The 21666-nt window shown below is 47.2% G+C and overlaps 1 protein-coding gene across 2 annotated transcripts; it reads right to left on the bottom strand.

Annotated features, from left to right (window-relative positions):
- Window positions 1–2920: 2920 nt before the first annotated feature.
- Window positions 2921–21268, bottom strand: LOC132451101 (claspin). Of its 2 annotated transcripts, none has more exons than XM_060043394.1 (24): window positions 20977–21268; window positions 19882–19999; window positions 18815–19254; window positions 18161–18307; window positions 17619–17693; window positions 17081–17153; window positions 16568–16670; window positions 14978–15615; window positions 13896–14084; window positions 12552–12721; window positions 11851–12029; window positions 11426–11478; window positions 10955–11145; window positions 9762–10281; window positions 9480–9534; window positions 9220–9316; window positions 8843–8967; window positions 8243–8404; window positions 7735–7856; window positions 6761–6888; window positions 5927–6071; window positions 5356–5435; window positions 4363–4518; window positions 2921–3749 (listed from the first exon to the last, which is right to left on the bottom strand). In XM_060043394.1, exons 1-24 carry the CDS (start codon window positions 20998–21000, stop codon window positions 3624–3626), a joined length of 4116 nt encoding a protein of 1371 aa, XP_059899377.1. In that variant the 5' UTR covers window positions 21001–21268; the 3' UTR covers window positions 2921–3623. The 2 variants fall into 2 exon arrangements, with proteins under 2 accessions (XP_059899377.1, XP_059899376.1); XM_060043393.1 differs by having other exon boundaries at window positions 10955–11148; window positions 20977–21267.
- Between the last annotated feature and the right edge of the window lie 398 nt (window positions 21269–21666).

Below are 21666 nucleotides of genomic sequence, written 5' to 3'. Positions count from 1 at the left end.
TAATTTTTTATAATATCGCATTTTACTTTTTAAAGTACTTTTATAGTTTAACATTTGATATGTATAGATATTTTGTATTTAAGGGTTCATACTTATTATTATTATAATATATACCTTACCTTTTCACTTTTATTTTATAACGCTGTTTATTTTATTGTTCACTTGCTTTGGCAATGCAAATGTATATTTCTCATGCCAATAAAGCTTTTTTGAATTGAATTGAATTGAATTGAATTAAAATTGAGACAGAGAGAGAGAGAGAGACAGCGAGAGGGAGAGACATAGACATAGCATCAGAGAGAGAGAGACAGAGACAGAGACAGAGACAGCGAGAGGGAGAGAGAGAGAGAGAGAGAGAGAGAGAGAGAGAGAGAGAGAGAGAGAGAGAGAGAGAGAGAGAGAGAGAGAGCCAGCATGCCTTACCTAGTGAACATAAAGACCTTGTTTTGAGTCAAGCTTGCCCCGTGGCTTGTGACCCACTTCTGCGCTCACACCAGACTCTGCTGTGACAGGGGCCCCACGGGGCCCGACAACACCCACTGGCCCTTCTGTCAGATGCGCCCCCCCCCCCCACACACACACACACACACACACATCTGTACTGGGGAGATATTAAATAGATGTAATGCAGCCCCGGTTGACCCCCAGCCAAACTAGCGCTCTCTCTCTCTCTCTCTCTCTCTCTCTCTCTTCTCTCTTCTCTCTCTCTCTTCTCTCTTCTCTCTCTCTTCTCTCTCTCTCTCTCTCTCTCTCTCAGTGATGATCCAGTAGGACAACGACCAACCAGAACCAAAACTCAACTGACAACCGGTAAACTTAGGTTAGGTTAAGTAGACAGCAACGGTAACATCCTTTACCCACTGCATGCTTGGGGACTGTATATTTGGATTGTGACCGGCATGTATACACAGCATACACATCAACACACCCACACTTACACACTTACACCCCCCCCCCCAACACACACACACACACACACACACACAGGGCTCTCTGCTCTGAGCTATGTGGCCAGCACATGGTCCTCCAGGAACCCCAGGGCCCGTCTCTACTGACCCAGCTAGTAGCCCTCTGCACCGAGCACAGGGGCCTGGGTTCTGGGTTCTCCGTTCTTGGCCCTAGGTTCTGTGTGAGTGGCTCTAGGTTCTGTGTGAGTGGCCCTCCGTTCTGTTAGTGGCCCTAGGTTCTGTGTTAATGGCCCTAGGTTCTGTGTTAATGGCCCTCGGTTCTGTTAGTGGCCCTCGGTTCTGTGTTAATGGCCCTCGGTTCTCTGTTAGTGGCCCTAGGTTCTATGTTAATGGCCCTAGGTTCTGTGTTAATGGCCCTCGGTTTATGCTTAGTGTCCTTATATAAACCTCAGCAGAGAAAATAAGGTACAGAGTAGGGAACTGGGAAAGGGACGTCAACATCAGAACAAGAGAGACAGACAGACAGATCTAGAAGAGACTGACAGATAGTGAGACGGCATGACAGAGAGGAGGGAGAGACAGAAAGAAAGAGATCACAAGACAGAAGAGATGGATCTCGTCTTCCTTTTTGTGCTTCGGGCGATGGAAATGCACGTTTTTCCAAGGCAATGAATCCCTTTGAATCTTGAGAGACAGGGGAGAGAGGAGAGTTCAAAATCGAGTCAAGGTCCTATTGAGAAACAGACAAAGAGAGACAGACAGACAGGGAGAGAGGGAGAGCGGGGGACGGAAAGAGAAAGAGAGAGAGAGAGAGAAGAAAGAGTGCAGGGCGCGATCCTGCAGAGATCCATTTAAAGGTTACGAGTGACTAAGCAACACCCGGACCAAGGCAGTCTGCCACGTGCCCTTGGGCCAGGGGGGGGGGGGGGACTTAAGCTATAGCTGGCGCCCGCGCCGGGACCTCCAACACCCCAGCGCTCGTGGCCATCGGCCCCTAATGATGTGTAATGTGGGGGGGGGGCCCCTACTGTGCCCCGATACGTCACCCCAGGACCCGCATCTAATCACCGGGGCCACTAATGAGATGGAGCCAAAGATGAAAGGCCTCGTTAGAAGTGGCTCTCCTAACGAGGCCCTATTATTAACCGCTTATCAATTCATTAGCCTCTAAACTGCAATTAAGTTTCGACCAGGATGGAGTGAGGGGCGAACTCCGGAGATGTCCGCTCGGAGAGGTTCTGAGACGGTTCCCGAGGAGACGAGACGTCGTCGACGATCGTAATGTCGGGCAATTAGGTGAACATTTAGCGCCAATTTCATCCAAAGTGACTTACAAGTGCAGGCAAATCATGAGAATGTGCTGCTGTACATCTCTGAAGACTGGACATGGGACTAATGTAATAGTCGCCACAATAATGGAAAGACATTAAATGTTTATTTTTTTCGTTGTCGAATTCAGTAATTTACATTTTGTAGTTTCTCGTTTTATCGTATCACGTCTTGTTCATTGATTGATCCATTCTGGCCGTGCCTTACTGACTACAGGAATGTTATGTTCCATTATTCTGCATCGATATTTTCAATAGTCAATGAATTATTAATTATATATATATCCAATATACTGCCTAGCATCTAGTTGAAGCAATTGTCTATACTTCCGTTTTGGATGAAGCACTATGGTCCTTCTGCGGGAAACAGTCTGGACGTGCCAGTAAGTGAATCTCTAGCGATGTCATTTGATTAACGACCCTTTATAAAAGCTTTAGTAACCCCTTAAGAGCAAAAACAATCACTTGTTTGTCTGTGAATTAGTTTCCCCTCTTATCTGTAGACCAAAGCAAAACAAATGTCCTCTTTCTTAAAATACACCTTTTATTTACATCGTAAAACAATTACATAAAATCTTACATGCTCCAGGATATTAGAAAAATCATACACAAAAGTTACGAAAGGCCTTTATACATTTTTAAAAAAACAATTAATCCGGGTTCCATTCTGAATGGCCCCGTTGACTCTAACACACACACACACACACACACACACACACACACACACACACACACACACACACACACACACACACACACACACACACACACACACACACACACACACACACACACACACTTTAAATAGAGCTAGTTTGTTGTCTGCGAGATAAGTAGGAACTTTGTTTTTCCCGTTGCTCGTGTAATCTTAACGGCCGTCAGTAATCTGCTGAGGAGTGCGGTACAAAGAGTTGTATTTGTTCGTGATTCTGATGTCCGTCTCCCGGCAACACAGAAGTAAACACAACACTTTAGAGTCCCGAGACGAATGAGGAAATTCCTGCAGATGCTATAAAAACTCCAAAAAAATTATAGCGGGACAAATTGTGCTCCAAGTTGAACAATTTCTGAAAATAACCCCTCATCTGGCAAATCCCCAAGCAAGACCACCAGCTTGCAGACCGGCTCCCCTCTACCTACCCTCTCTCCCTCCCCATCTCCACCCTCACCCAGGAGTCCATGTAGTGGTGGTGGTTCGTTATAATTAAGCCTCACATCATGTGTATGATGATGACGTTGCGCAATTGAAAGCTAGCAGTTAGCCGCTAGCATTCAGCCGCTAGAAGCCAATCAGCAGCTAGCTGCTAGCAGCCAATCAGAAGCCTAGACCCCAACCCAGTGGCGGCAGGTCCAGACTGGGAGAAGATGGTTTACGGTTGCGGGGTTCTCAGCGCTCCAGGAAGTTGAAGATGCTCCGCGGGGCCCCGGAGGACGAGTTGGGGGCCGCGGGCTGGCCGGGTCGGCACACCCTCTTGGAGGCTGGGTTAGTGGTCTCTGTGGGCCCCCGCTTCACCTGGAGAACACCCCCGGAAAAACACTGCTGTCAGATAGGCGTTGGATCATCTCCAGGTGGGCGTCAGTATGGTGGTGCTGGAGGCTGAGGCCGTTCTACACCACATGATCAGGGTAGTTACATTGGTTCTGCTATCGCTATGCAAAACCTATACACTATGGACAAAACCTTCTTTTTGACAAATATGATTAGGATTGCTTTTCATCATTCCCGAGACTAGAATGATGAAACGCAATTCCTAAGATATATTAAAATATTTTTCTATAGCGTAAAGGTTTTGCAGAGCAATAGCAAAACCTATGGAAATGTCATTACCAGTAATCGCAGACCAGAAAAACTGAAATCCTTTAATTGAACTATCAGGCTACATCAACTGCTGTCATTTAGTTTACAAATGAATGACATATGTCTGCATCCATTTTGATTGACAGTAGTGACAGGTTTCATTGAGACTGGCACAGAAAAAGGTCGCTCTGTTACAGTACTTCATAGGGCAGTTCACAGCCGTTATTGGAGCGTCCGTTGGGTTTGTTGGGCTTTGTCGCCCCCTAGTGTCACGTCCTCAACATTACACCCGTCCCCATTACACCAACGTGTGAGGGTTCCACCTCACCTGTTTCTTGGGGGCGCTGGAGGAGTCCTTCTCGGGGGACAGGGTCTGGAAGAGGAAGCCCCGGGTGCTGCGGGGGGCCAGGGGGTTCCCGTCGGAGATGGAGGCCAGCTTCTGGAGCACCGAGCGGGGCTGGCTCAGCAGGGAGCCTCGCCTCACCTGCGGGAGGGGGGGGGCCACAGGGGTCAAAGGGTCAGAGAGGACAGAGAGGACAGAGAGGACCAGGTCGGGTCAGAGCCAGGAGAGGCTGGACCAGATCCTCTCAGAGTCTGTCTTTGATTTCATTGGTGCGATTCACACTCATTGGGCCAGCAGTTACAGGTTGTGGTTTTAGTAAACTTTTAGGAAACCCCCATCGATGGCCGTTGGCTATAGATGGGGCGGATACGGGTTATGTGCAGCGCTACATGGTAGGGCTGGGAATCTCTCGGCACCTCACGGTTCGATTATGGAGGTCAACGATTCGACTCTAAAACGATTATCGATGCAACAAAAATGTGTACATTTCTATTCGTGATTTGAGTTTGCTACTCAGAGTTTGCTAATCACTTCCTACTTTTGTGATGATCATTAAAGACATCAACAGATGAATTAACTTATCTATTATTTTATTAGAGAAAAAGCTTTTGTCACAAATATGACTTTCTATGAACAATGCAAGAATTAATACAGCTTGCATTGCAAAACAATATGGAAGTATGTAAAAAATAGGGTTCCGTTTTATTTTCTTTACTTTCTTTTCTATTTCATTAAAGAAAAAGCTGCTCTTGAATTAGAAGGAGTTCTTGTGGCTGGCTGTGAGTTTGCGTGCATGCTATGCGTAGTCTGAATCGCAATCGTGTCAAGACAAATCAGATTGGCCAATACACACTGAAGATAAATTAAATAATTGTAAAATTACTGAAAGATGGAATCGTTCTAGATAGAATCGCGATGCATCGAAGAATCGATCCTTTTTCTTTTTACTACATAGTGACTGTTAGGGGGGTCTCTCACCTGGCCAGGCTGGGAGGGTTTCTGGAAAGGGTTCATACAAGACGAGGTCTTGTTCTCCACGGCAGATACCACGGGCGTTTCTGGAGAGAGAGAGAGAGAGAGAGATCGATCATGGATTAATACACGGTTAGAAAACATTTGGAGGAGAAAGCAAGAAAAAAAGAATACAGATAATGGAAGCACCTCTATGCATATACGTCAAACATTTCTCTATTTTCCAAGAATGGACTAGATCGTGAATGGATATTTTTTTCTTATAATTTCCATCAAGAAAAAGGTAATTAACCTTTTGACTAAATTAAAGTCAATGGTAAAAGGGGTCGACTCCCATGTATAAAATAAAACACGACTCATGATAATGAACTTCACTCATGAAGCACTCGTCATCCAAGCAATCTGAAGCACTAATCCAAGATCAGTAGGGGATGAAGGCATCGGTACCGAGGACTCGGACATCTGCCCCTTCCCGGTAGACCCCACCCCGGATCTCCACGCCAATCAAATGACGATAAATATGCAAACGAGCCGGTGAGGGAGCGGACCGATCGGAGGGGGATTAAGCGGTACTGACCTTTCCTCTGCAGCGTCTTGGCGGTGACCTTCTTGGCCAGCTTCATGAACTGACTGTCCTCCTCCCCCAGGTCCTCCTCCTCCTCCTCCTCCTCCTCCTCCTCAGCGTCCCGCACCGAGGCGCCCTTCTGGCCCTTCTGCTCAGACTGACCACAGCCGCGGCGGGTTAATGCACATCGTCAGCGCTCCATGCTACGGCTACGCACACGGCTGTGTTAGCATCGTCCCACAGCTGCACGGACGGGTTAGCATGATGCTACAGCCACATGGATGTGCTGGCAGTGGCATCCTTCCGTCACTGCTTGCCTGCCATGGCTACGCGTATGCATTAATGCCATGCTACGGCTACAGCCATGCTACAGCCACATGCCTGTGTTAGCATCAAGCTACAGCCATAAGTATGCATTTAGCATCATGCTACAGCCACATGCAGGCATTAGTGTCATGCTAAAACCGCATGGATGCATTAGCATCATGCTACAGCCACATGTGTGCGTTAGCATCATGCTACAGCCACATGTGTGTGTTAGCATCATGCTGCATCCACATGTGTGTGTTAGCATCGTGCTACAGCCACATGCAGGCATTAGCATCATTCTAAAACCGCATGGATGTGTTAGCATCATGCTACAGCAACATGCATGCAGTAGCATCACGCTACATCCACAAGAATGTTAACAGTCTGTGTTCCAACCACATGCTACGGCTACATGGATGCATTAGCGTCGGGGTAACCAATCATCAGAGGACGATAGAAAATGCTTACATTGCAACAAAAGACTGAATTAATATATGCAACAGTGGGGCTTCACTGAGACGCAACACACACACACACCTGCTCTCTGAGCCACTGGTCCCTCTCCAGTCGCTCCTTCCTGCGCTGCAACTCAGACAGGTCCACGTCTTCATCCTCCTCCTCTTCCTCCCCGTCTCCGCCCATCCGGTCCAGGTCGAAGCCGTCGTCTGTTGGGGAGCAGAGAGAACCAGACGTGTGCTTAGAGAAGGAGCTCTCGGCCCGTGGACGAACCCCTGGTCCAACTCCATGCTGGAGCCCACCACCGTGTCCGTCTGGGAGGTCTCGGTGAGAGGGGCTGATCGTTCCAACATCTCACCGTTCTGTTTAGCTTCGTGGGCGCCATGAGTCGACTCAACGTTTGAAAAAGGTTTCCAATGAAACTGATGGAGTTAACACTAAAGGCCTAAAGTAAAGGATTCTTGGAACCCGCGATCGATTTAGTCGTAGAAGAAAGGAATTAGGAACCACGATTCTTACGAGATCCTTTTTCTCTTACACCTAGTTTCTTTTTATGTTAAAAACACCCGACGGATTGTTTTCTAAACTACTAAATGCGAAAGCGTGATACTCCAAGAGCAGAGTACGAGGGCGTAATAAAGGCCATGACATCACCCCTGTAACAAAGTCACCCAGGATGAAACCATAGCATCTCCTGCACGTCTCCGCGCTGACCAGTGAAACCAGGCCTAAAAAAAAAAAAAGTTTGGTTCCTGTTGGTTGTCAGTTGAGGTCATGGGTAGGTAGGGAATTTATTTTATTTTTTCCAGCGGCAGCGAATGATAGGTAGGTTGTTTTCATTTAAAAACAAGAAAATTCGCTCATCCTTGTATAGAATGAAGAGGAGCTGTACAAAAACGTAATTATAGTTTGCATAAAAAAAACACGAATATTTTTTATTTTTTTATTTAAAGCTCATAAAATAATTTGGGTCGCACATAAATTGACCGGGTCGGTCGGAAACCGGAACCAAACAATTTTTTTTTTTTAGGCCCCATCAGAGCAGCGCGTCATACCGGCGTTCTTCCAGCGGAAGCGGCGTTCCCGCCCGGGCCCGTCGGAGTGCAGGTCCCCGTCCGCCAGGTAGCGCTCCTGGTACAGACGGAGCCGCCGCTTGTCGTCGTCCATCACCTGCTTCCTGTTGGAGGGGGGCGAGGGGGACCGGGTTACCAGGGCAACCCAACAACTAGACATGGTGGTCCAATTGGGGGGGGGGGGGTTTCAATTGGGGAAAAGTGACATTTGAAATACTAAAATAAAAACAATATATAAGCTGTAAAGTTTTAAAACAAGGGCGTTTCTATACTTTTTGGGGATCACACTGGACTTAATTATCACATTTATTTGAACACTTAAAAAATGATTGTGCAGAATTATTAAAAAAGAAAAAGAAAACGGATCTGCGGTCTACATCTCGGACGCAGGACTTGATTTGTTTGCCTAGAGCAGCCGAACACAGACGGGTGATCCCGGTCCGACACGTGGACCAGGTCCTCAACACGGGGTCCCACCGCCCGTACTCACATGTGGATCTTGTTGACCTGGTCCTGCAGCTCTTCGTCGGAGGGCAGCTCGTCCAGCAGCTCGTCCTCTTCGTACTCGCTGTCCCCGCCGCCGTCCTCGTCCTCGCTGCCCACGTCGCTCCCCGACAGCTCGGCCTCCGAGTCCACGTACTGGGCCAGGCGCCTGGGCCAAAGAGGGGGCGGGGTGAACGAGGGTGAACAATAAGTACATTGGTCAAGAGGAAGAGAAACAGTAATATATCTCTGTACAGCACGGACGTTCATAGAAACAAGGGCCAAGCACTAACAATCCCTAGGTTAACCCGTTCCCCGTACGCAACAAATATAGCTAGGTTAAGATGCCAAGCACTATTTCTTTCTGTAGAGTTCAACAGAATTCGAGTCCCTCTGGACTATGGCAGTCTTGCGACGGGTCAAAGGTCGGCGGGCCAACCACGACAGCTTCATAACGCTACGACACGTCAATAACATGCCTCTACCGGGTGATATGTTGCTTATCAAGAGTGAAATTGAACCAACAAGGAAAAAAACTAAAAAAAAAAACTTGCATTAAGGGAGTTGAGGAGGAATTCAAACTTCCAACCACTCCGCCTCGACTTACATTTTCTTCTTCTTCTTCTTCCTCGGCTCCTCCCGATTAGACGGAAACAGAGCCTGCATCTCTTCCTCCTCCACCTCCTTATCCTCCTCCTCACCGTCGTCCTCTTTGTCTTCATCTCCGTCCTCCTGGAAAGACGCAGCACAACAACTTAAGACGAGGTCCACTCGTTGTTGCGTAACCGATGGAAACGAAACCCCAGAGGCAACCAACAGCACAAAGACAAATAACTGAGAAAAAACACTGCTCTAAAAATAAACTTTCTTAATATTAATATGAAGAATAAGATTAATAAATATGTGAACATTAAGGGCTTTTAATTCCAGTTGACTGGATTCTAATCGAAGTAAACATATCACATTGAATCGTGGGTGACTCACATCTTCACTCTGGCTGCCAACATCAGAGAGGAGTCTGAATTCACAGTCTTCCTCATCCTCCTCCTCTTCTTCTTCTTCCACTACAGGCTTCTTCTTACTGAAGGGGGGAGATTCATCCCATTGTGACACATTAAGACAGTGGAATCAATAACGTTCACCTCAAAGTACTGTTAATGTAGTGACAAAACACACTCGTAAGAAATATAACCAATTGAATAAGGAGTAAAGAAAGGCAACAGCAATGTGTGTACGGTAAATACCTGCTGTCAGATGCTGAATGCATCTTGGGACTGGGCAGAGACGGCATAGAGTCCTCTGAACGACGTGGGAAGAGGTGAACACAAAGATTAATATTTAGATGCACCAAAACAATCCATCTTCAAGCAGGGGTAAAACATTGGACTAACTAAACAAACTTTAGTTGTAAGCATACTATGACTTGTTAACTACATTAGAGAACGTAAGACTCGCACAATCGCCAATTGAATTAGGAAGAATTATTCAAGCACCCACAAGTCCTAGAAGAGTCCAGCCTTCCTCACCTTGATCAGGGAACTTCCTAGACCCGAAGCCCATCAGCTGGTCCATGGTTTCCAGCTCTGCCTCTCCATCCTCCTCCCCCCCCTGAGCCTGTGTTGAGGGGAAGGCCCCGGAGCACAGCCCCAGTAGCTCATCCTCCTGGCTCTGCCCCCCACCTCGGCTGTCCCTGGTGGAGCCGGCGCTGCCCTCCATCCCTCCACCACTACCACCACCCCCTCGCCCCCCAGTGAAGGCCCCGGAGCAGAGCCCCAGCAGCTCGCCCATGTTGGCATCCATGGCGTTCTCGTCCAGGCTGTCCAGGATCAGCTGCCTCTTGTGGTGCGCGGGCCCCCCCGTACGGGGCCCCACGTTCAGGTAGCCGTCGGCGTCCAGGAGCTGGGAGTGGGTGTCGTCCTCCAGGCTGAAGCGGCCCCGCGGGGCCCCCAGGGGCCCGGAGTCCCCCCCGGGGGAGGAGGGGGCGTACAGGTCCTGGGAGTCCTCCACGGGCAGCGAGAGGGACGGCTCCGACATCTTCCCTGAGCTCTGTCGGGGAACGTGGACGCGTTTAGGTGGATGCCCCCGTATGAAGACATTAGAGCCCGACCGATACGATACAAATATTTGGTGATTTAAAAATCCGATATTCCGATATGCATTTAAAAAATAAATTCCAGAAACACGTAACAAAGCACGTAAACAGATTTCCCTAACATTCTTTCTTTGTAGTTATTTATGAGTCCTCACTAAAATAATAAGGTAATGCAGTTTAAAAATAAACATTTTATTGTTTCATTGTCACGACAGAAAAGTCTAAATCAAAAATTATTAAAGTCCTGATAAATAAAATGTATAAAAATACAAACTTAAGATATGAAACCCAAAGTCCTTTGAATAAAAACATAACCAAAATAAATAAATAAATATATTTCTTTTTAAATATGGAAAATGCCTAATATCGGCTCTAGAAGACATTACTGCAGCTGGATGTCATTAAGGATCAGCTCGTCGCACATTGGGGATCGAACCCAGAACCTTTTTGCAGGGGAGTCAGCCACAATAACCACTAGCACAACTTCAACATAAAAATATATACAAGGCAAGCCATCTAATACTTCCTACAATACCCTGAGCATACATTCCTAGCTTGGTTCGACCCTGTTGGGAATCGGACCCCCAACCCTGGCAGTGCCGATGCCCGGCTCATCGCTGGCCTTACCTTGGAGGCGGAGCCTAGGAAGTTGGGCCTGAAGAAGCAGGGAGAGGGGGAGCGGAAGAGGGCGGAGTTGACCCCGCCCCTTCCTGTGGAACGCTGGTGACTGACAGGCTGGTAGGAGGGGATCATGGAGCCCAGCAGCTCGAAGCTGCTGTTGTGACTGTTGTCCTTGGCCAGGGATAGAGAGTCCTCCTCTTCTGATGCAGAGAGAGAGGGAGGGAATACAAAACAAGACACATGGGATTCATTAGACTTCAGAACTGAATCACAGCTCTCCAGGGACTGCTGAAGAATGGGCCCCTTGTTTTAATTAGCCAGACACAGACTGAGCTGAAAACATGTCGGACGGTGAAAGACAAAAACTCTTAACGAGGGAATAAAAACTAAAATCCATTGAACTAATTGTTGTCGTGACAGAGAAAACAACAACATTAAGGGATGGAAGTTATGACTCTCCGGATGAGATGTACTGACCCATTTTAGCATCGCCGTCTGGGCCTGAAGGAGCCGTCTTCCTGACCCCGTCCCTGGATCAAATCAAAACAAGACAACCAATCGGTCTTCAGTACCGTATTCCAGCTTACATGGAAATTAAATACCATCTGCTACACAAACACACATCCTATACAAGGTTACACAGCTGTCACACAACTTCCATTTATGTAAAAAACGATTCAAGGCTCTTGAAACATCAGTTAAAGACAAACCTATCCATGCAGATGCATCTTAACGGACTAGTTGACTAGTGCGTTGTAAAACCATTACAAGTTTTGTTTGGTTAAGTAAATACTGGTCAACTCTTTGCGAATTTCTGACTTTCGTCCTCGAGTCGTGTTGAATCCCTTTCTATAAACCCACGCCTCTTGGCGAGATCAAAGCCCAGACAGAGTGGGACGTACATGCGAGAGCAGGAGTTGCCAGCGAACAGCATGAGGGACCCGTCTCCATTCATGAGCTCCCTGATGGAGGAAGAGGGCTTGAACGCCGCGGGCGACGGGCTTCTGATGCTGGGAGCCACGCTGCCATCATCCTCGTCCTCGTCCTCGTCCCCTCCCCCTCCGAGCAGGTCGTCCACACCCTGGGGAGATACAGGTGGTTGAACACACTGGGGAGAGTAGCGGTCGTACCGAAGGATGGGGGAGCTAACCAACGTTGACACTGAGGCTATCGTGGTAATGTAATTGACATTTGATTATGTTACATCCGCACTCAATCACTTTCTGCCAGTGCTGTCAGCGGCCGTTTTTTTAAAATGGGAAGACTTCCCATGCCTCGATCCCTGTTGTATCCTACATTTGGCTGCATGTACGTACGTCGATAAATTGCCATCTTATGTTGTCGTATTGCTGACACCAATCTGAGCTTGAGCATTCTGTACCAAGATTATTTATTCGATTTTTTTAATTTTAGTTAAAAAGCCGAAATGCAACCTTCCAACTAACAAAGAATTAAAACAATGCATTGTTACATACATGGTATTTCCTCTACGCTTCCCATTTTAGGAGGTGGATATCGCAAAAAATAATAAATGTAAATGTCAATATCATAATAATGGTACATTGAACCTCAACTTATGAAAAGGATCCCACTCAACACTCACCTCTGCCTCTGAGTCGTCAGTCATCTCCTCTTCCTCCTCCTCCTCTTCGTCTCCCTCTCCACACTCCTCGTTGTCAAGGCGATGGAGGGCGGCCTTGCGGACCCTCTCTTCCTGTCGGCGCAGTGCCATGGCCTGCTGCAGTCGCTGCTTCAGACCGCTCAGCCTCTCTCCTGCAGAGTGGGGGTGGGGGGGGGGGGAGCACCAACATGTTACTCCTTATAACAGGAACATGTAGCTGCTTCAAAGAGTCACATGTTACTGCCTGCTTCTTACTGTAACATGTTACTTCTTAATAGCAACATGCGAGTGCTTACCACAGCAACATGCGAGTGCTTACCACAGCAACATCTGCTGCTACTCAACAGAGAAAGATGTTGGTACTCAACATAGTAACATGTTGCTACTCAACATAGTAACATGTTGCTACTCAATAGAAGCGTTGGGAGTCATTACACTATTCCCTTCTGCCCACTGACAAAGAAAAGTGTTGCTAAACGAGTCACTGGAAAATTAATGTAATTACTCAACAGGTGGAAAGTGAAACCCAGTGTTGTCCCAAGATAACGTCTTAGTCAAGGAGCGAGCAGGGGGGTGGGGCTATTGTTAAGCCGTATGCCTTAACCATACAGTGCTGGGGGAAACACTGAAACCACATTACTCAAAAACACCCTCAGTGTGTGTCGAGATCGGCCAACCATTTGTAAAGGACCAGGGAGGAGAATTAAGTAGCAGCTCATGGGTTTGGTTACAGGTCATAGCCAACGCCAAAATTTCCGTTTTGTGGTTAAACAAATGAGTCATTTTCTATTTCACCAAGGTAGTTTTCCGACGTCGTTAGCTTGAGAATAAATCACTCTAACCAATCACAATTGTACATCTTCGTCATTGTCACCGTGGACACTATCTACGTTTCTCAACACAGTTCTCTGATTGCATCCTTAGCGGTCAACTGTATTTATCGACCTATGGATACTTACAGAAACACAATACATATCGTATTGCTGCTCAAAAAAAACCTATCGTACCGTTAGGTCCCTGCCGATTCCCGTCCCAAACAGCTACAGAAAACACGTGACATTATGCCTGTGGCAGCGGTTAGCTTACATGTTAGCGAGCCAACAGGTTAGCGGTTAGCGAGCCAACAGGTTAGCGGTTAGCGAGCTAACAGGTTAGCGGTTAGCGAGCCAACAGGTTAGCGGTTAGCGAGCCAACAGGTTAGCGGTTAGCGAGCTAACAGGTTAGCGGTTAGTGAGCTAACAGGTTAGCGGTTAGCGAGCCAACAGGTTAGCGGTTAGCGAGCTAACAGGTTAGCGGTTAGCGAGCTAACAGGTTAGCTCTGCTTACCGGGTTTAGCCGCCTTGGGCTCCTCGGACCCCTCCTTGATGGTGACGGTGATGGACTCGGCCTGTAGCTCCTCCTGGCCAGAGGGGGCGCTGCCCTTGCGGACGATGTTGAGCTGCACGCTGCTCTCGCCCTGCGGCCGCAGCACAGGCTTCATGTGGCGGAGGTAGCGCTCCTTCAGGGCCTCCACACCTGACGGAGGAGGACCACGGGTTTGTTGAAAACACTTTCACAAGCGCTAGTCGCCGCCCACTACCGACAAAAAATCACGGCACATTTTTTTGCCGCCGTTCAGAGGCGGGGCTATATCAGTGACAAAGATGAACGTTTGAAAGACATTAACTCGATAACCCCCCTATTGGCCGGTAACCATGCATGTTTAAAATGTAGGATAATGATAACATGAACTCAAATAGCCCTTTACAGTTTAAGCGCATTGTATTGCATGATGACGATGGCCGGTAACAGCGCAATTCATGCGACCGGTCATCATGAGTTTATCAAGTTTGGATCAGGGTCGGTCCACATCACTGATAATGTATCCCACTTACATTGCTATTCAAAAGGGTCTTAGGGTTTGGTTTTCTTTTGCAGTGAAGAGTCAGGCCTTCCAGGAAGCTTCGCTTCCAAGTGATGAATTAAAAACGTACCCCTAACCCAACTATTTTGTCTTTATGGTAATGGGAATCTTTCCAGCGTCTTGGAGTCTTGCCCCATGCAGCCTTTGACTGGAATATAATACAAACCGACCAAGCTTCTGCTCCGAGTGATGGCTCACTAAGTTATAAATAACTCCATGCATAGAGCCATTTGGTTTGAAGTGAAGATCGCTGCATATTGATAAAACTGTTTAAGTATGAGTCAACTGCACATAACAGTAAAGAAATGATGGATCTGTGTTTAGCAATGTGGAGTGCTCAGGCATTCCTTCACCAAGCGACCAAAAATCATAAAATAAATATTTGATCACAAATATTGCAAGGCTCGCCAAATTGTAACCTTAACGACAGCTTCATTATATCCAGTGCTGTGCTACAGCATTAGCATAGCCCTGCATCCGTGGCCGTGAGTCGGGGTCTCCTTACCAGGGTTGGGTGCAGGGGGCTCCAGGTCCACAAACAGCCCATTGTCCGCACACAGTTTGGGGACAGGAGGGGGGTCCATCCCCAGCTCTCTCAGCCGAGCCAGCCTGTCCTTCTTGGGCTTCAGCTTGAGGGCGGGCGCCTGAGACGCTGAGAGGACTCCAGCGCCCTCGCCAACACCCACGCACGCATCCGACCGGGGCGCTATAGCCGGCTCATTGGCCCCAGGGAGAGCCTCTGCTCGCTGGGGTTGAGGACCAGGCGAGGCCGGGGTCTGGTGCGGCCCTGTCTGAGCGCCGCGTCCACCCTCGGCCCCGTCCAGCTCTGAAGGCAGAGCTTCTGGGTCTTGGCTGTCTGTGGTCGGTGACTCCTGGAGGCTCTCTGAGAGGAAGAGCATGGGCCCGGAGTCCTGGTCCTGGTCCTGAGGTAGGGTGGATGGTGCCTCGGTGGGTCCCTGGCTGAGGCCCTCCTGCTGCGGGGAGGAGGTGGCGGCGGGATGAGGTAGGGCCTGGAGCTGGCTGGAGCCCAGGTCCAGAGCAGGGGGGGGGTCCTGGTCAGAGGACGGGTTCTGTGGCTCGCTGGCCGGGACACGAGGTGGGGCTGGGGTCGCCTCCAATATCATCTTCTGATACTTGGAAGATCTAACCGAGAAACAGCGACGGACGGTTAGAGTGTGGTTCATGAAATGGTTATACGTTCCTGCTCGTTTTGACCAGGTGCATCCCAGGACATCTTCCATAACCTTTCCGCGGTCACACAGGTTTACATTGCACAACATGAACCGTCAGTAACAGCCACTACGCCTCACACAGCCAGCCTGAATCAAGCCAAAGAAGAACGCTAAACCTCATCAGTCTGGCACACGATGGGAGACTTCATTGACAGATTCAACACCACCATTGAATGATTTCAGTTGACGCTGCCAGAGAAACTACCACAGAAGAAACTCTACATTCCTGCATACATCAAGTACCGCTATTAATTACAACGACAAAAAAAACAAGTTAGGAATTTACCGCGTCTCAATGTTTTTTCTTAAATGCTTTCCCCCCCCCCCCCCCCCCCCCCATGATGTTAAACTTTTTATAACGTGTCTAGGAACTCTGTGTCGACATGTCTTAAAGGCACCCAGTGCAACTTTCGAGGCTTAAAAATAAACATTCAATTTCTAGTCTTTTTTACACGTAGTAAGTTTCAATAACTCCATACCATTACATACCGACATTTAAGCAGCAAAGATGAGACGTCGTTGTGTGGTGAGAACTGATACAAAATCGATAACAACAACAATGCCGCCATTTTCTTTATTTTTTGTAACCTACAATAAATAAAGCAGGCTTCCAGTCAATGGAAAAATGGCTTCTCCCCACCGGCGATTGTTGTTGTTTACGATTTTCTATCAGTTCTCACCACACAACGACGTCTCATCTTTGCTCCTTGAATGTCGGTATGTAATGGTATGGAGTTATTGAAACTTACTACGTGTAAAAAAGACTAGAAATTGAATGTTTATTTTTCATTGAATGTTTACCTAAAGTTGCACTGGGTGCCTTTAATGAGGGATAAAAAAAAGACGCTGAATGATTGGATTACTTGAGCAGGGCCATGGCTTGCCCCTCGGGTCGGGCTCTCCTCTTGAAGAAGTCGTTGATGCTCTTGGGCTGGGGGATGTGGTAGGGCAGACCCAGGGAGGACTCTGTGGGTGGCAGGGCAACACGTCACAGGGTGAGGGGGGAGTTATCGACCCTCCACAGCACAGAGGAGGACCATTTAAAGAGCCATGGTTAACAGATATTGATCGTGTCAATCAGAAGGAAATCCCCAAAAGTATCTGTTTATTGATTACCAAATTACAACCCCCACCTTCGTGATCTATCATCAATCTTAGCATTTCATTATGGGAAATGCTGTGGCATTCAAAATGTGTCATCTATAAATCCCTGACACAATGTACATGGAACACCAAGAATTATAAAAAGTAATGTTGAATTATTTTGTATGCATGCACGTTTTTTTAACTCGAACTGCATCAACAAAATGTGCACTAAGAACTAAAACTTCTAGGTCTCTTGACAGACCCAACAGTTAGATAAAAATCAAACTCACCTCTGACCAGCCTCTGAGTCTCACTGTGGATCTGCTTCATAGCTTCCTTGCTAGCACGGGCAGCCTTCCTCTCCTACCAACACAGAGAAGGGTAAGCAGAATGCTAACAATACACTGCGTCAAACAAAACATGGGACAGTACCCAAAACAGAGAAGGGTTGGCCAAATGCTAACAGCACACTGCATTCAAATAACACATGGGACCGCATCAAAGTAAGAAAGGTTAGCACAATGCTAATACGAGTGCCTTTACATCCACAACACATGCACGGCCAGCTCTTAAGGAGCTGTTAAGATTGAACCGTTTTTTTTGGCTCCAGGGGGGCACTTCAATACAGGATGGAGCTAGAGACTTGGAACCAGCAACTCTCCTCTGGCTGTGGCCTTTTGACACTTTGAATTTCGAATACTTTTGTCTCTGGTTTTGTAAGCTGGGTGTCGCCAACCACAGACGCATATCAAATGATGTGATTCACACGGGAGGGTTGGTGCCTCCACCCAACCACCCCCCCCCCCCTCACTGCAAAGTGTCACATACCACACGCTGGGGCTTCTCCGACGGCTCTTCCTCCTCGTCTTCCTCCCCCTCACCTTCAGCGTTGAAGAGGGGTTCCTGAAAGAGAAACCACACAGCTCACTGACACGGCCTAACGCAGATCAATCTGATGCCACGTGACACGGTGAACTAAATATCTACAAGAATACATCAGCATCCGCCTCCTGTTTAAACATCCAAGATTCTTGTGCACACAAAAGTATAGTAAGCCTTTTAGTAACCCATCTAAATTAAATGTATCAATACAAGGAAAATGTGAAAAAGAACATACGGTAATATAATAATCTCAATGGATCACACATTTACCCTTTTGTCCTCTACCATTTAGTAATTTAGCAGATGATTTTATCAAACGCTACTTTAGTTCACACAGATTCATGTCATCATTGATCAGGGAGGGTTAGATATGCCTGCAGGTGGAAATTGTTGATTGTATCCAAGAACCCCCGTACTGGGAGACATACGCAGTAGACCTTCCCGAGATATATTGACATGCATCTGTTGCATCATATCCCATCGGTTACCTGGTGTTTTTTGAACTTGTGTTTAGCAGCTGCCCTGATGGCATCCAGAGATTCCTCCTCACTGTCTCCATCCAATCCGGTGTCAAACAGGTCCGTGTCTCCAAGGAGACAACCGCTGTCATTCAACGGGACAGGGGGAGGTGCATCCTGGGAAAAAGAAACAGATTCAGAGGGGAGAGTTGTTGATAGAACTTTGATTGGCAGGAGAGACGATTGTGTGGTGCACATTGAAATGTGTCCTTTAACAAATCGGTTAATTCGCTTTCTGTGGCCGTATGAGGCAACACGATGGTGATTGGGCCTATGGGCCACCGGTGAAGGCCCTGGGCCACTGGTATTTATAACATGACGAATGTTACAAACTGGGTGGCGATGGTGACACTCCCGCCATAATTCAAATCACAACTGGTGCACAATTAGTGAAGCATTACACCCTGCCGTGGTTGTTCCTCCAGAATAACCAGAGCTACCACAAACGACCCTCTCTTCAACTCACTTGTGTGTGTGTGTAGCGGCGTACAGTTTTTTTTTTTAGATGCTCCAACAAAAATCTGATTGTTAACCCTGTACTGTACTGTCAGGATTACTCATCCCTTACAACTGACAAGAGAAATAAAGTTAGAACCGGCCAAAGGATCTAGTGAAATCAAATACCTCCTCCACTTCAAGAAACCTCTCCTTCTTGTTCTTCTTCGTCGTCTTCACCTTCTCCATGGCTTTATTGCGCTTCTCCCTCTTCTCCTTGTGCCTTTTGCTCTTCTCTCGCTTCTCTTCCTTTGATCCCACGTCCTTCTTCACCTCCGCCAACATTTCCTTCTCGGCGCCTCCTTCCCCGAGGTCGCTCTCCTCACTGTCGACAGGTGCACGCGATATCCTCCTGCCTTTCTTCTTCTTGCTCTCCTCTTTGATGTTCTGGGACTCGGCCTCCTCTTCCTTGTGCTGCTCGCCATCTGACTCAGACAGGACCAGAGCCTCCGCCAAGTTCACACTGGTCTCCATCTCCTCCTCTTCTTCTTCGTCACTGTCTCGGATGGCCTTGTGACAGCGGGGTTTCCTGTGAACCACGATCTCGTCATCTCCATCACCGTCAGAATCTGGAAAAACATCAAAATGGACGATGGGTATTCAGCGGCACCTTGCCGTTAAATTACAGAGCCTGCCTTTCTTTACTAGGGTACACGGTTTTGAAGAAGACACCGGTGAATAGCAGAATGGTAGGAGGGGGTTGTTGAAATACCAAAGCACTTTAGAGTATCAATAGGACATGCCTGCCGACTGCCGTTGAGCGTTTACACTCAGCTCTACCTGCTTGTTGTGTCACATAATTAACATTGTAACATAACAATGAATGATCTGGCCACACCATTGTTTATATTTGCACAAAGGGCATCAAGTGCCATGCATTAAAAAAAATATCCCCTTGTTAAGTAATCTATAAACCAAGGGCAGGATAGACTATGGATTAGGGTGTTTGGCTGCAAGGCAGAAGGTCCTGGGTTAAAACCTCAATACCTGACGGGATGCTTCAGCAAGATGCATAACATTGGCACCGCACATTGGTGCTCATTAATGACATGCATCTAAAGAAACTTACACCAAGTTGTTTAGCAGGGAACAACATCTTTTTTTGGATGAATTACGAAATAGTAACAATAGCCGGAACAAACTCCGCAGCATCTTTCCCTGAGGTTTATCCAATATTTCCTAGACCTGTGGTTTACCTTGACATTGTTCTCCTTTGCTGCTCATCAGGGTCAACACCTCCTCGGCTGGAGAGCCCATCCCGCTGTCTGAGTCACTTTCCCCAGGCGCCTGGAGCACTGCAGATACCACTTCTGCCTGGTGGACAAATCAAAACAGACCGTTAATATTTAACTAGAAGTACTAAGCTCTTTCACACCATGTCCCTTACAAGAGTTTTAGCCCAGGGCTCCAAATGAGACTTGTTGATCCTCTGAAGTTACCAGTTAGTTTGAAAAAAATGTTCTACCAAACAATGGTTGACAATACTTTTTCTAAATAAAATGTTCATTGCTAACTGAGTGGTTAGGATGAATTTGGCATTTGACGGCAACTGTAGAGACAACCAACGATTCATGGAAAACGCTTTGATTATATCAGAGGCAGAAATGTTTTAAGCAAGATCTTAACCATAATGGCCATTTTATTAAATTCTAAGTAATCCTGGCTTTCCTTCAGTTATGTCGGATGCTGTGGCTACTTTGACGAGTCAAACCATACTTTGTTGTGATTTACATGTAGGTGGCGTGGCGTTACACCACGTAGTTTAACGTTGTGGCAGGTTACTAGAATAATGTTTCACTAAATAATGTCAAGTTTTGAGTAGTTGTAGTATTCAACACTTTGTTGAAAGTCTAGCAAGGTGGCCAAATGGTGGCTCTAGTAGCGCCAACTTCACACAATGAATCGGCGCAGGCGCAAACTCAGCTAGCGAGTACCTTGTAGCGAGCAAGTTGCTATTAGTCTTGTAAAACAATCATTAACCAGGATAAAACGTCCCTGTAGATCACATCCATCCATGTACGGAGCTTAAATCACTCGTTAATAAAGTTAAAACCGACCAAGAGAGCTCTGTAAACTCAGGACATAGGGGTTGTGTGTGTGCAGCTGTAGCTGTAGCTGTGGCCTCCTCGCCGACCTCAACACAACGAGACATCCAACATAACATCACCAACTAACTCTAAATGTAGTAGTTTGGCAAATACACCGATGCACAAACCCATTCCTACCTGATATATTCACTTATTTCGCCTAAATAACCTCATTTTTGGCTTAGCATGTTAGCATGCGCTCACCTGCGAGGAGTGGACGAGGCTCATCTTTGTCCGCCTCTATCCGGGCTCACTGCTGGGGTAAACGAAAGCCTGGCACGACGGAGAAGACACTTCATGGACCTCAGCAGCGGACAAACTAAGTTGTCAGAGTGACTATGAAACAAAAATAGCTACTTTGTGTTGATAAATTGTCGTTCAGAGTAGTGCATGAGCCCCGGACGGTTAGTTCCTTCCTCCCGCCTGTTAGCCACTGAATAGAATTTTCAATGTTTCGCGCTCTGTGACAGCTGGGGCAACCCTCCCGCTGCCGATGTGTCACTCGACTGCGTCAGGCGTTCCTATTGGCTGGCGGGTCGACTTGGTTCGGCCCATATTTATGACGTTTTTGGTGGCGGATAATTTATGCAAGGGGAACGGCCGGTGGTTCGATGGAAAAGGCGGAAATGATACATTATGAATTAATAATTGATAAAGTGATTAATATATCCCACGAGCGGTCTTGGTGAGTAGGTATTCTTACAGATAGATTTGGTTGTGGCATTTTCCCTCGTTTTTTTATGTCATAGGGGACGCTATTTTTTCTGAGGGCTGCTTACATGTCCTATTTTCAATATGCTTGGTAAATAGTACATTTTGAGTATCTATATGATGAGAAATAGAAAATATACACTCAGCATATCTGGTGTATGTATTGTTTACGTCTGATAAATA

The sequence above is a fragment of the Gadus macrocephalus genome, chromosome 22 (genome assembly GCF_031168955.1).
Source record: "Gadus macrocephalus chromosome 22, ASM3116895v1".
Classification (NCBI taxonomy): Eukaryota; Metazoa; Chordata; class Actinopteri; order Gadiformes; family Gadidae; genus Gadus; species Gadus macrocephalus.
Note: the sequence above shows the minus strand (reverse complement) of the source record. Positions and strands in the feature narration are given on the sequence as shown.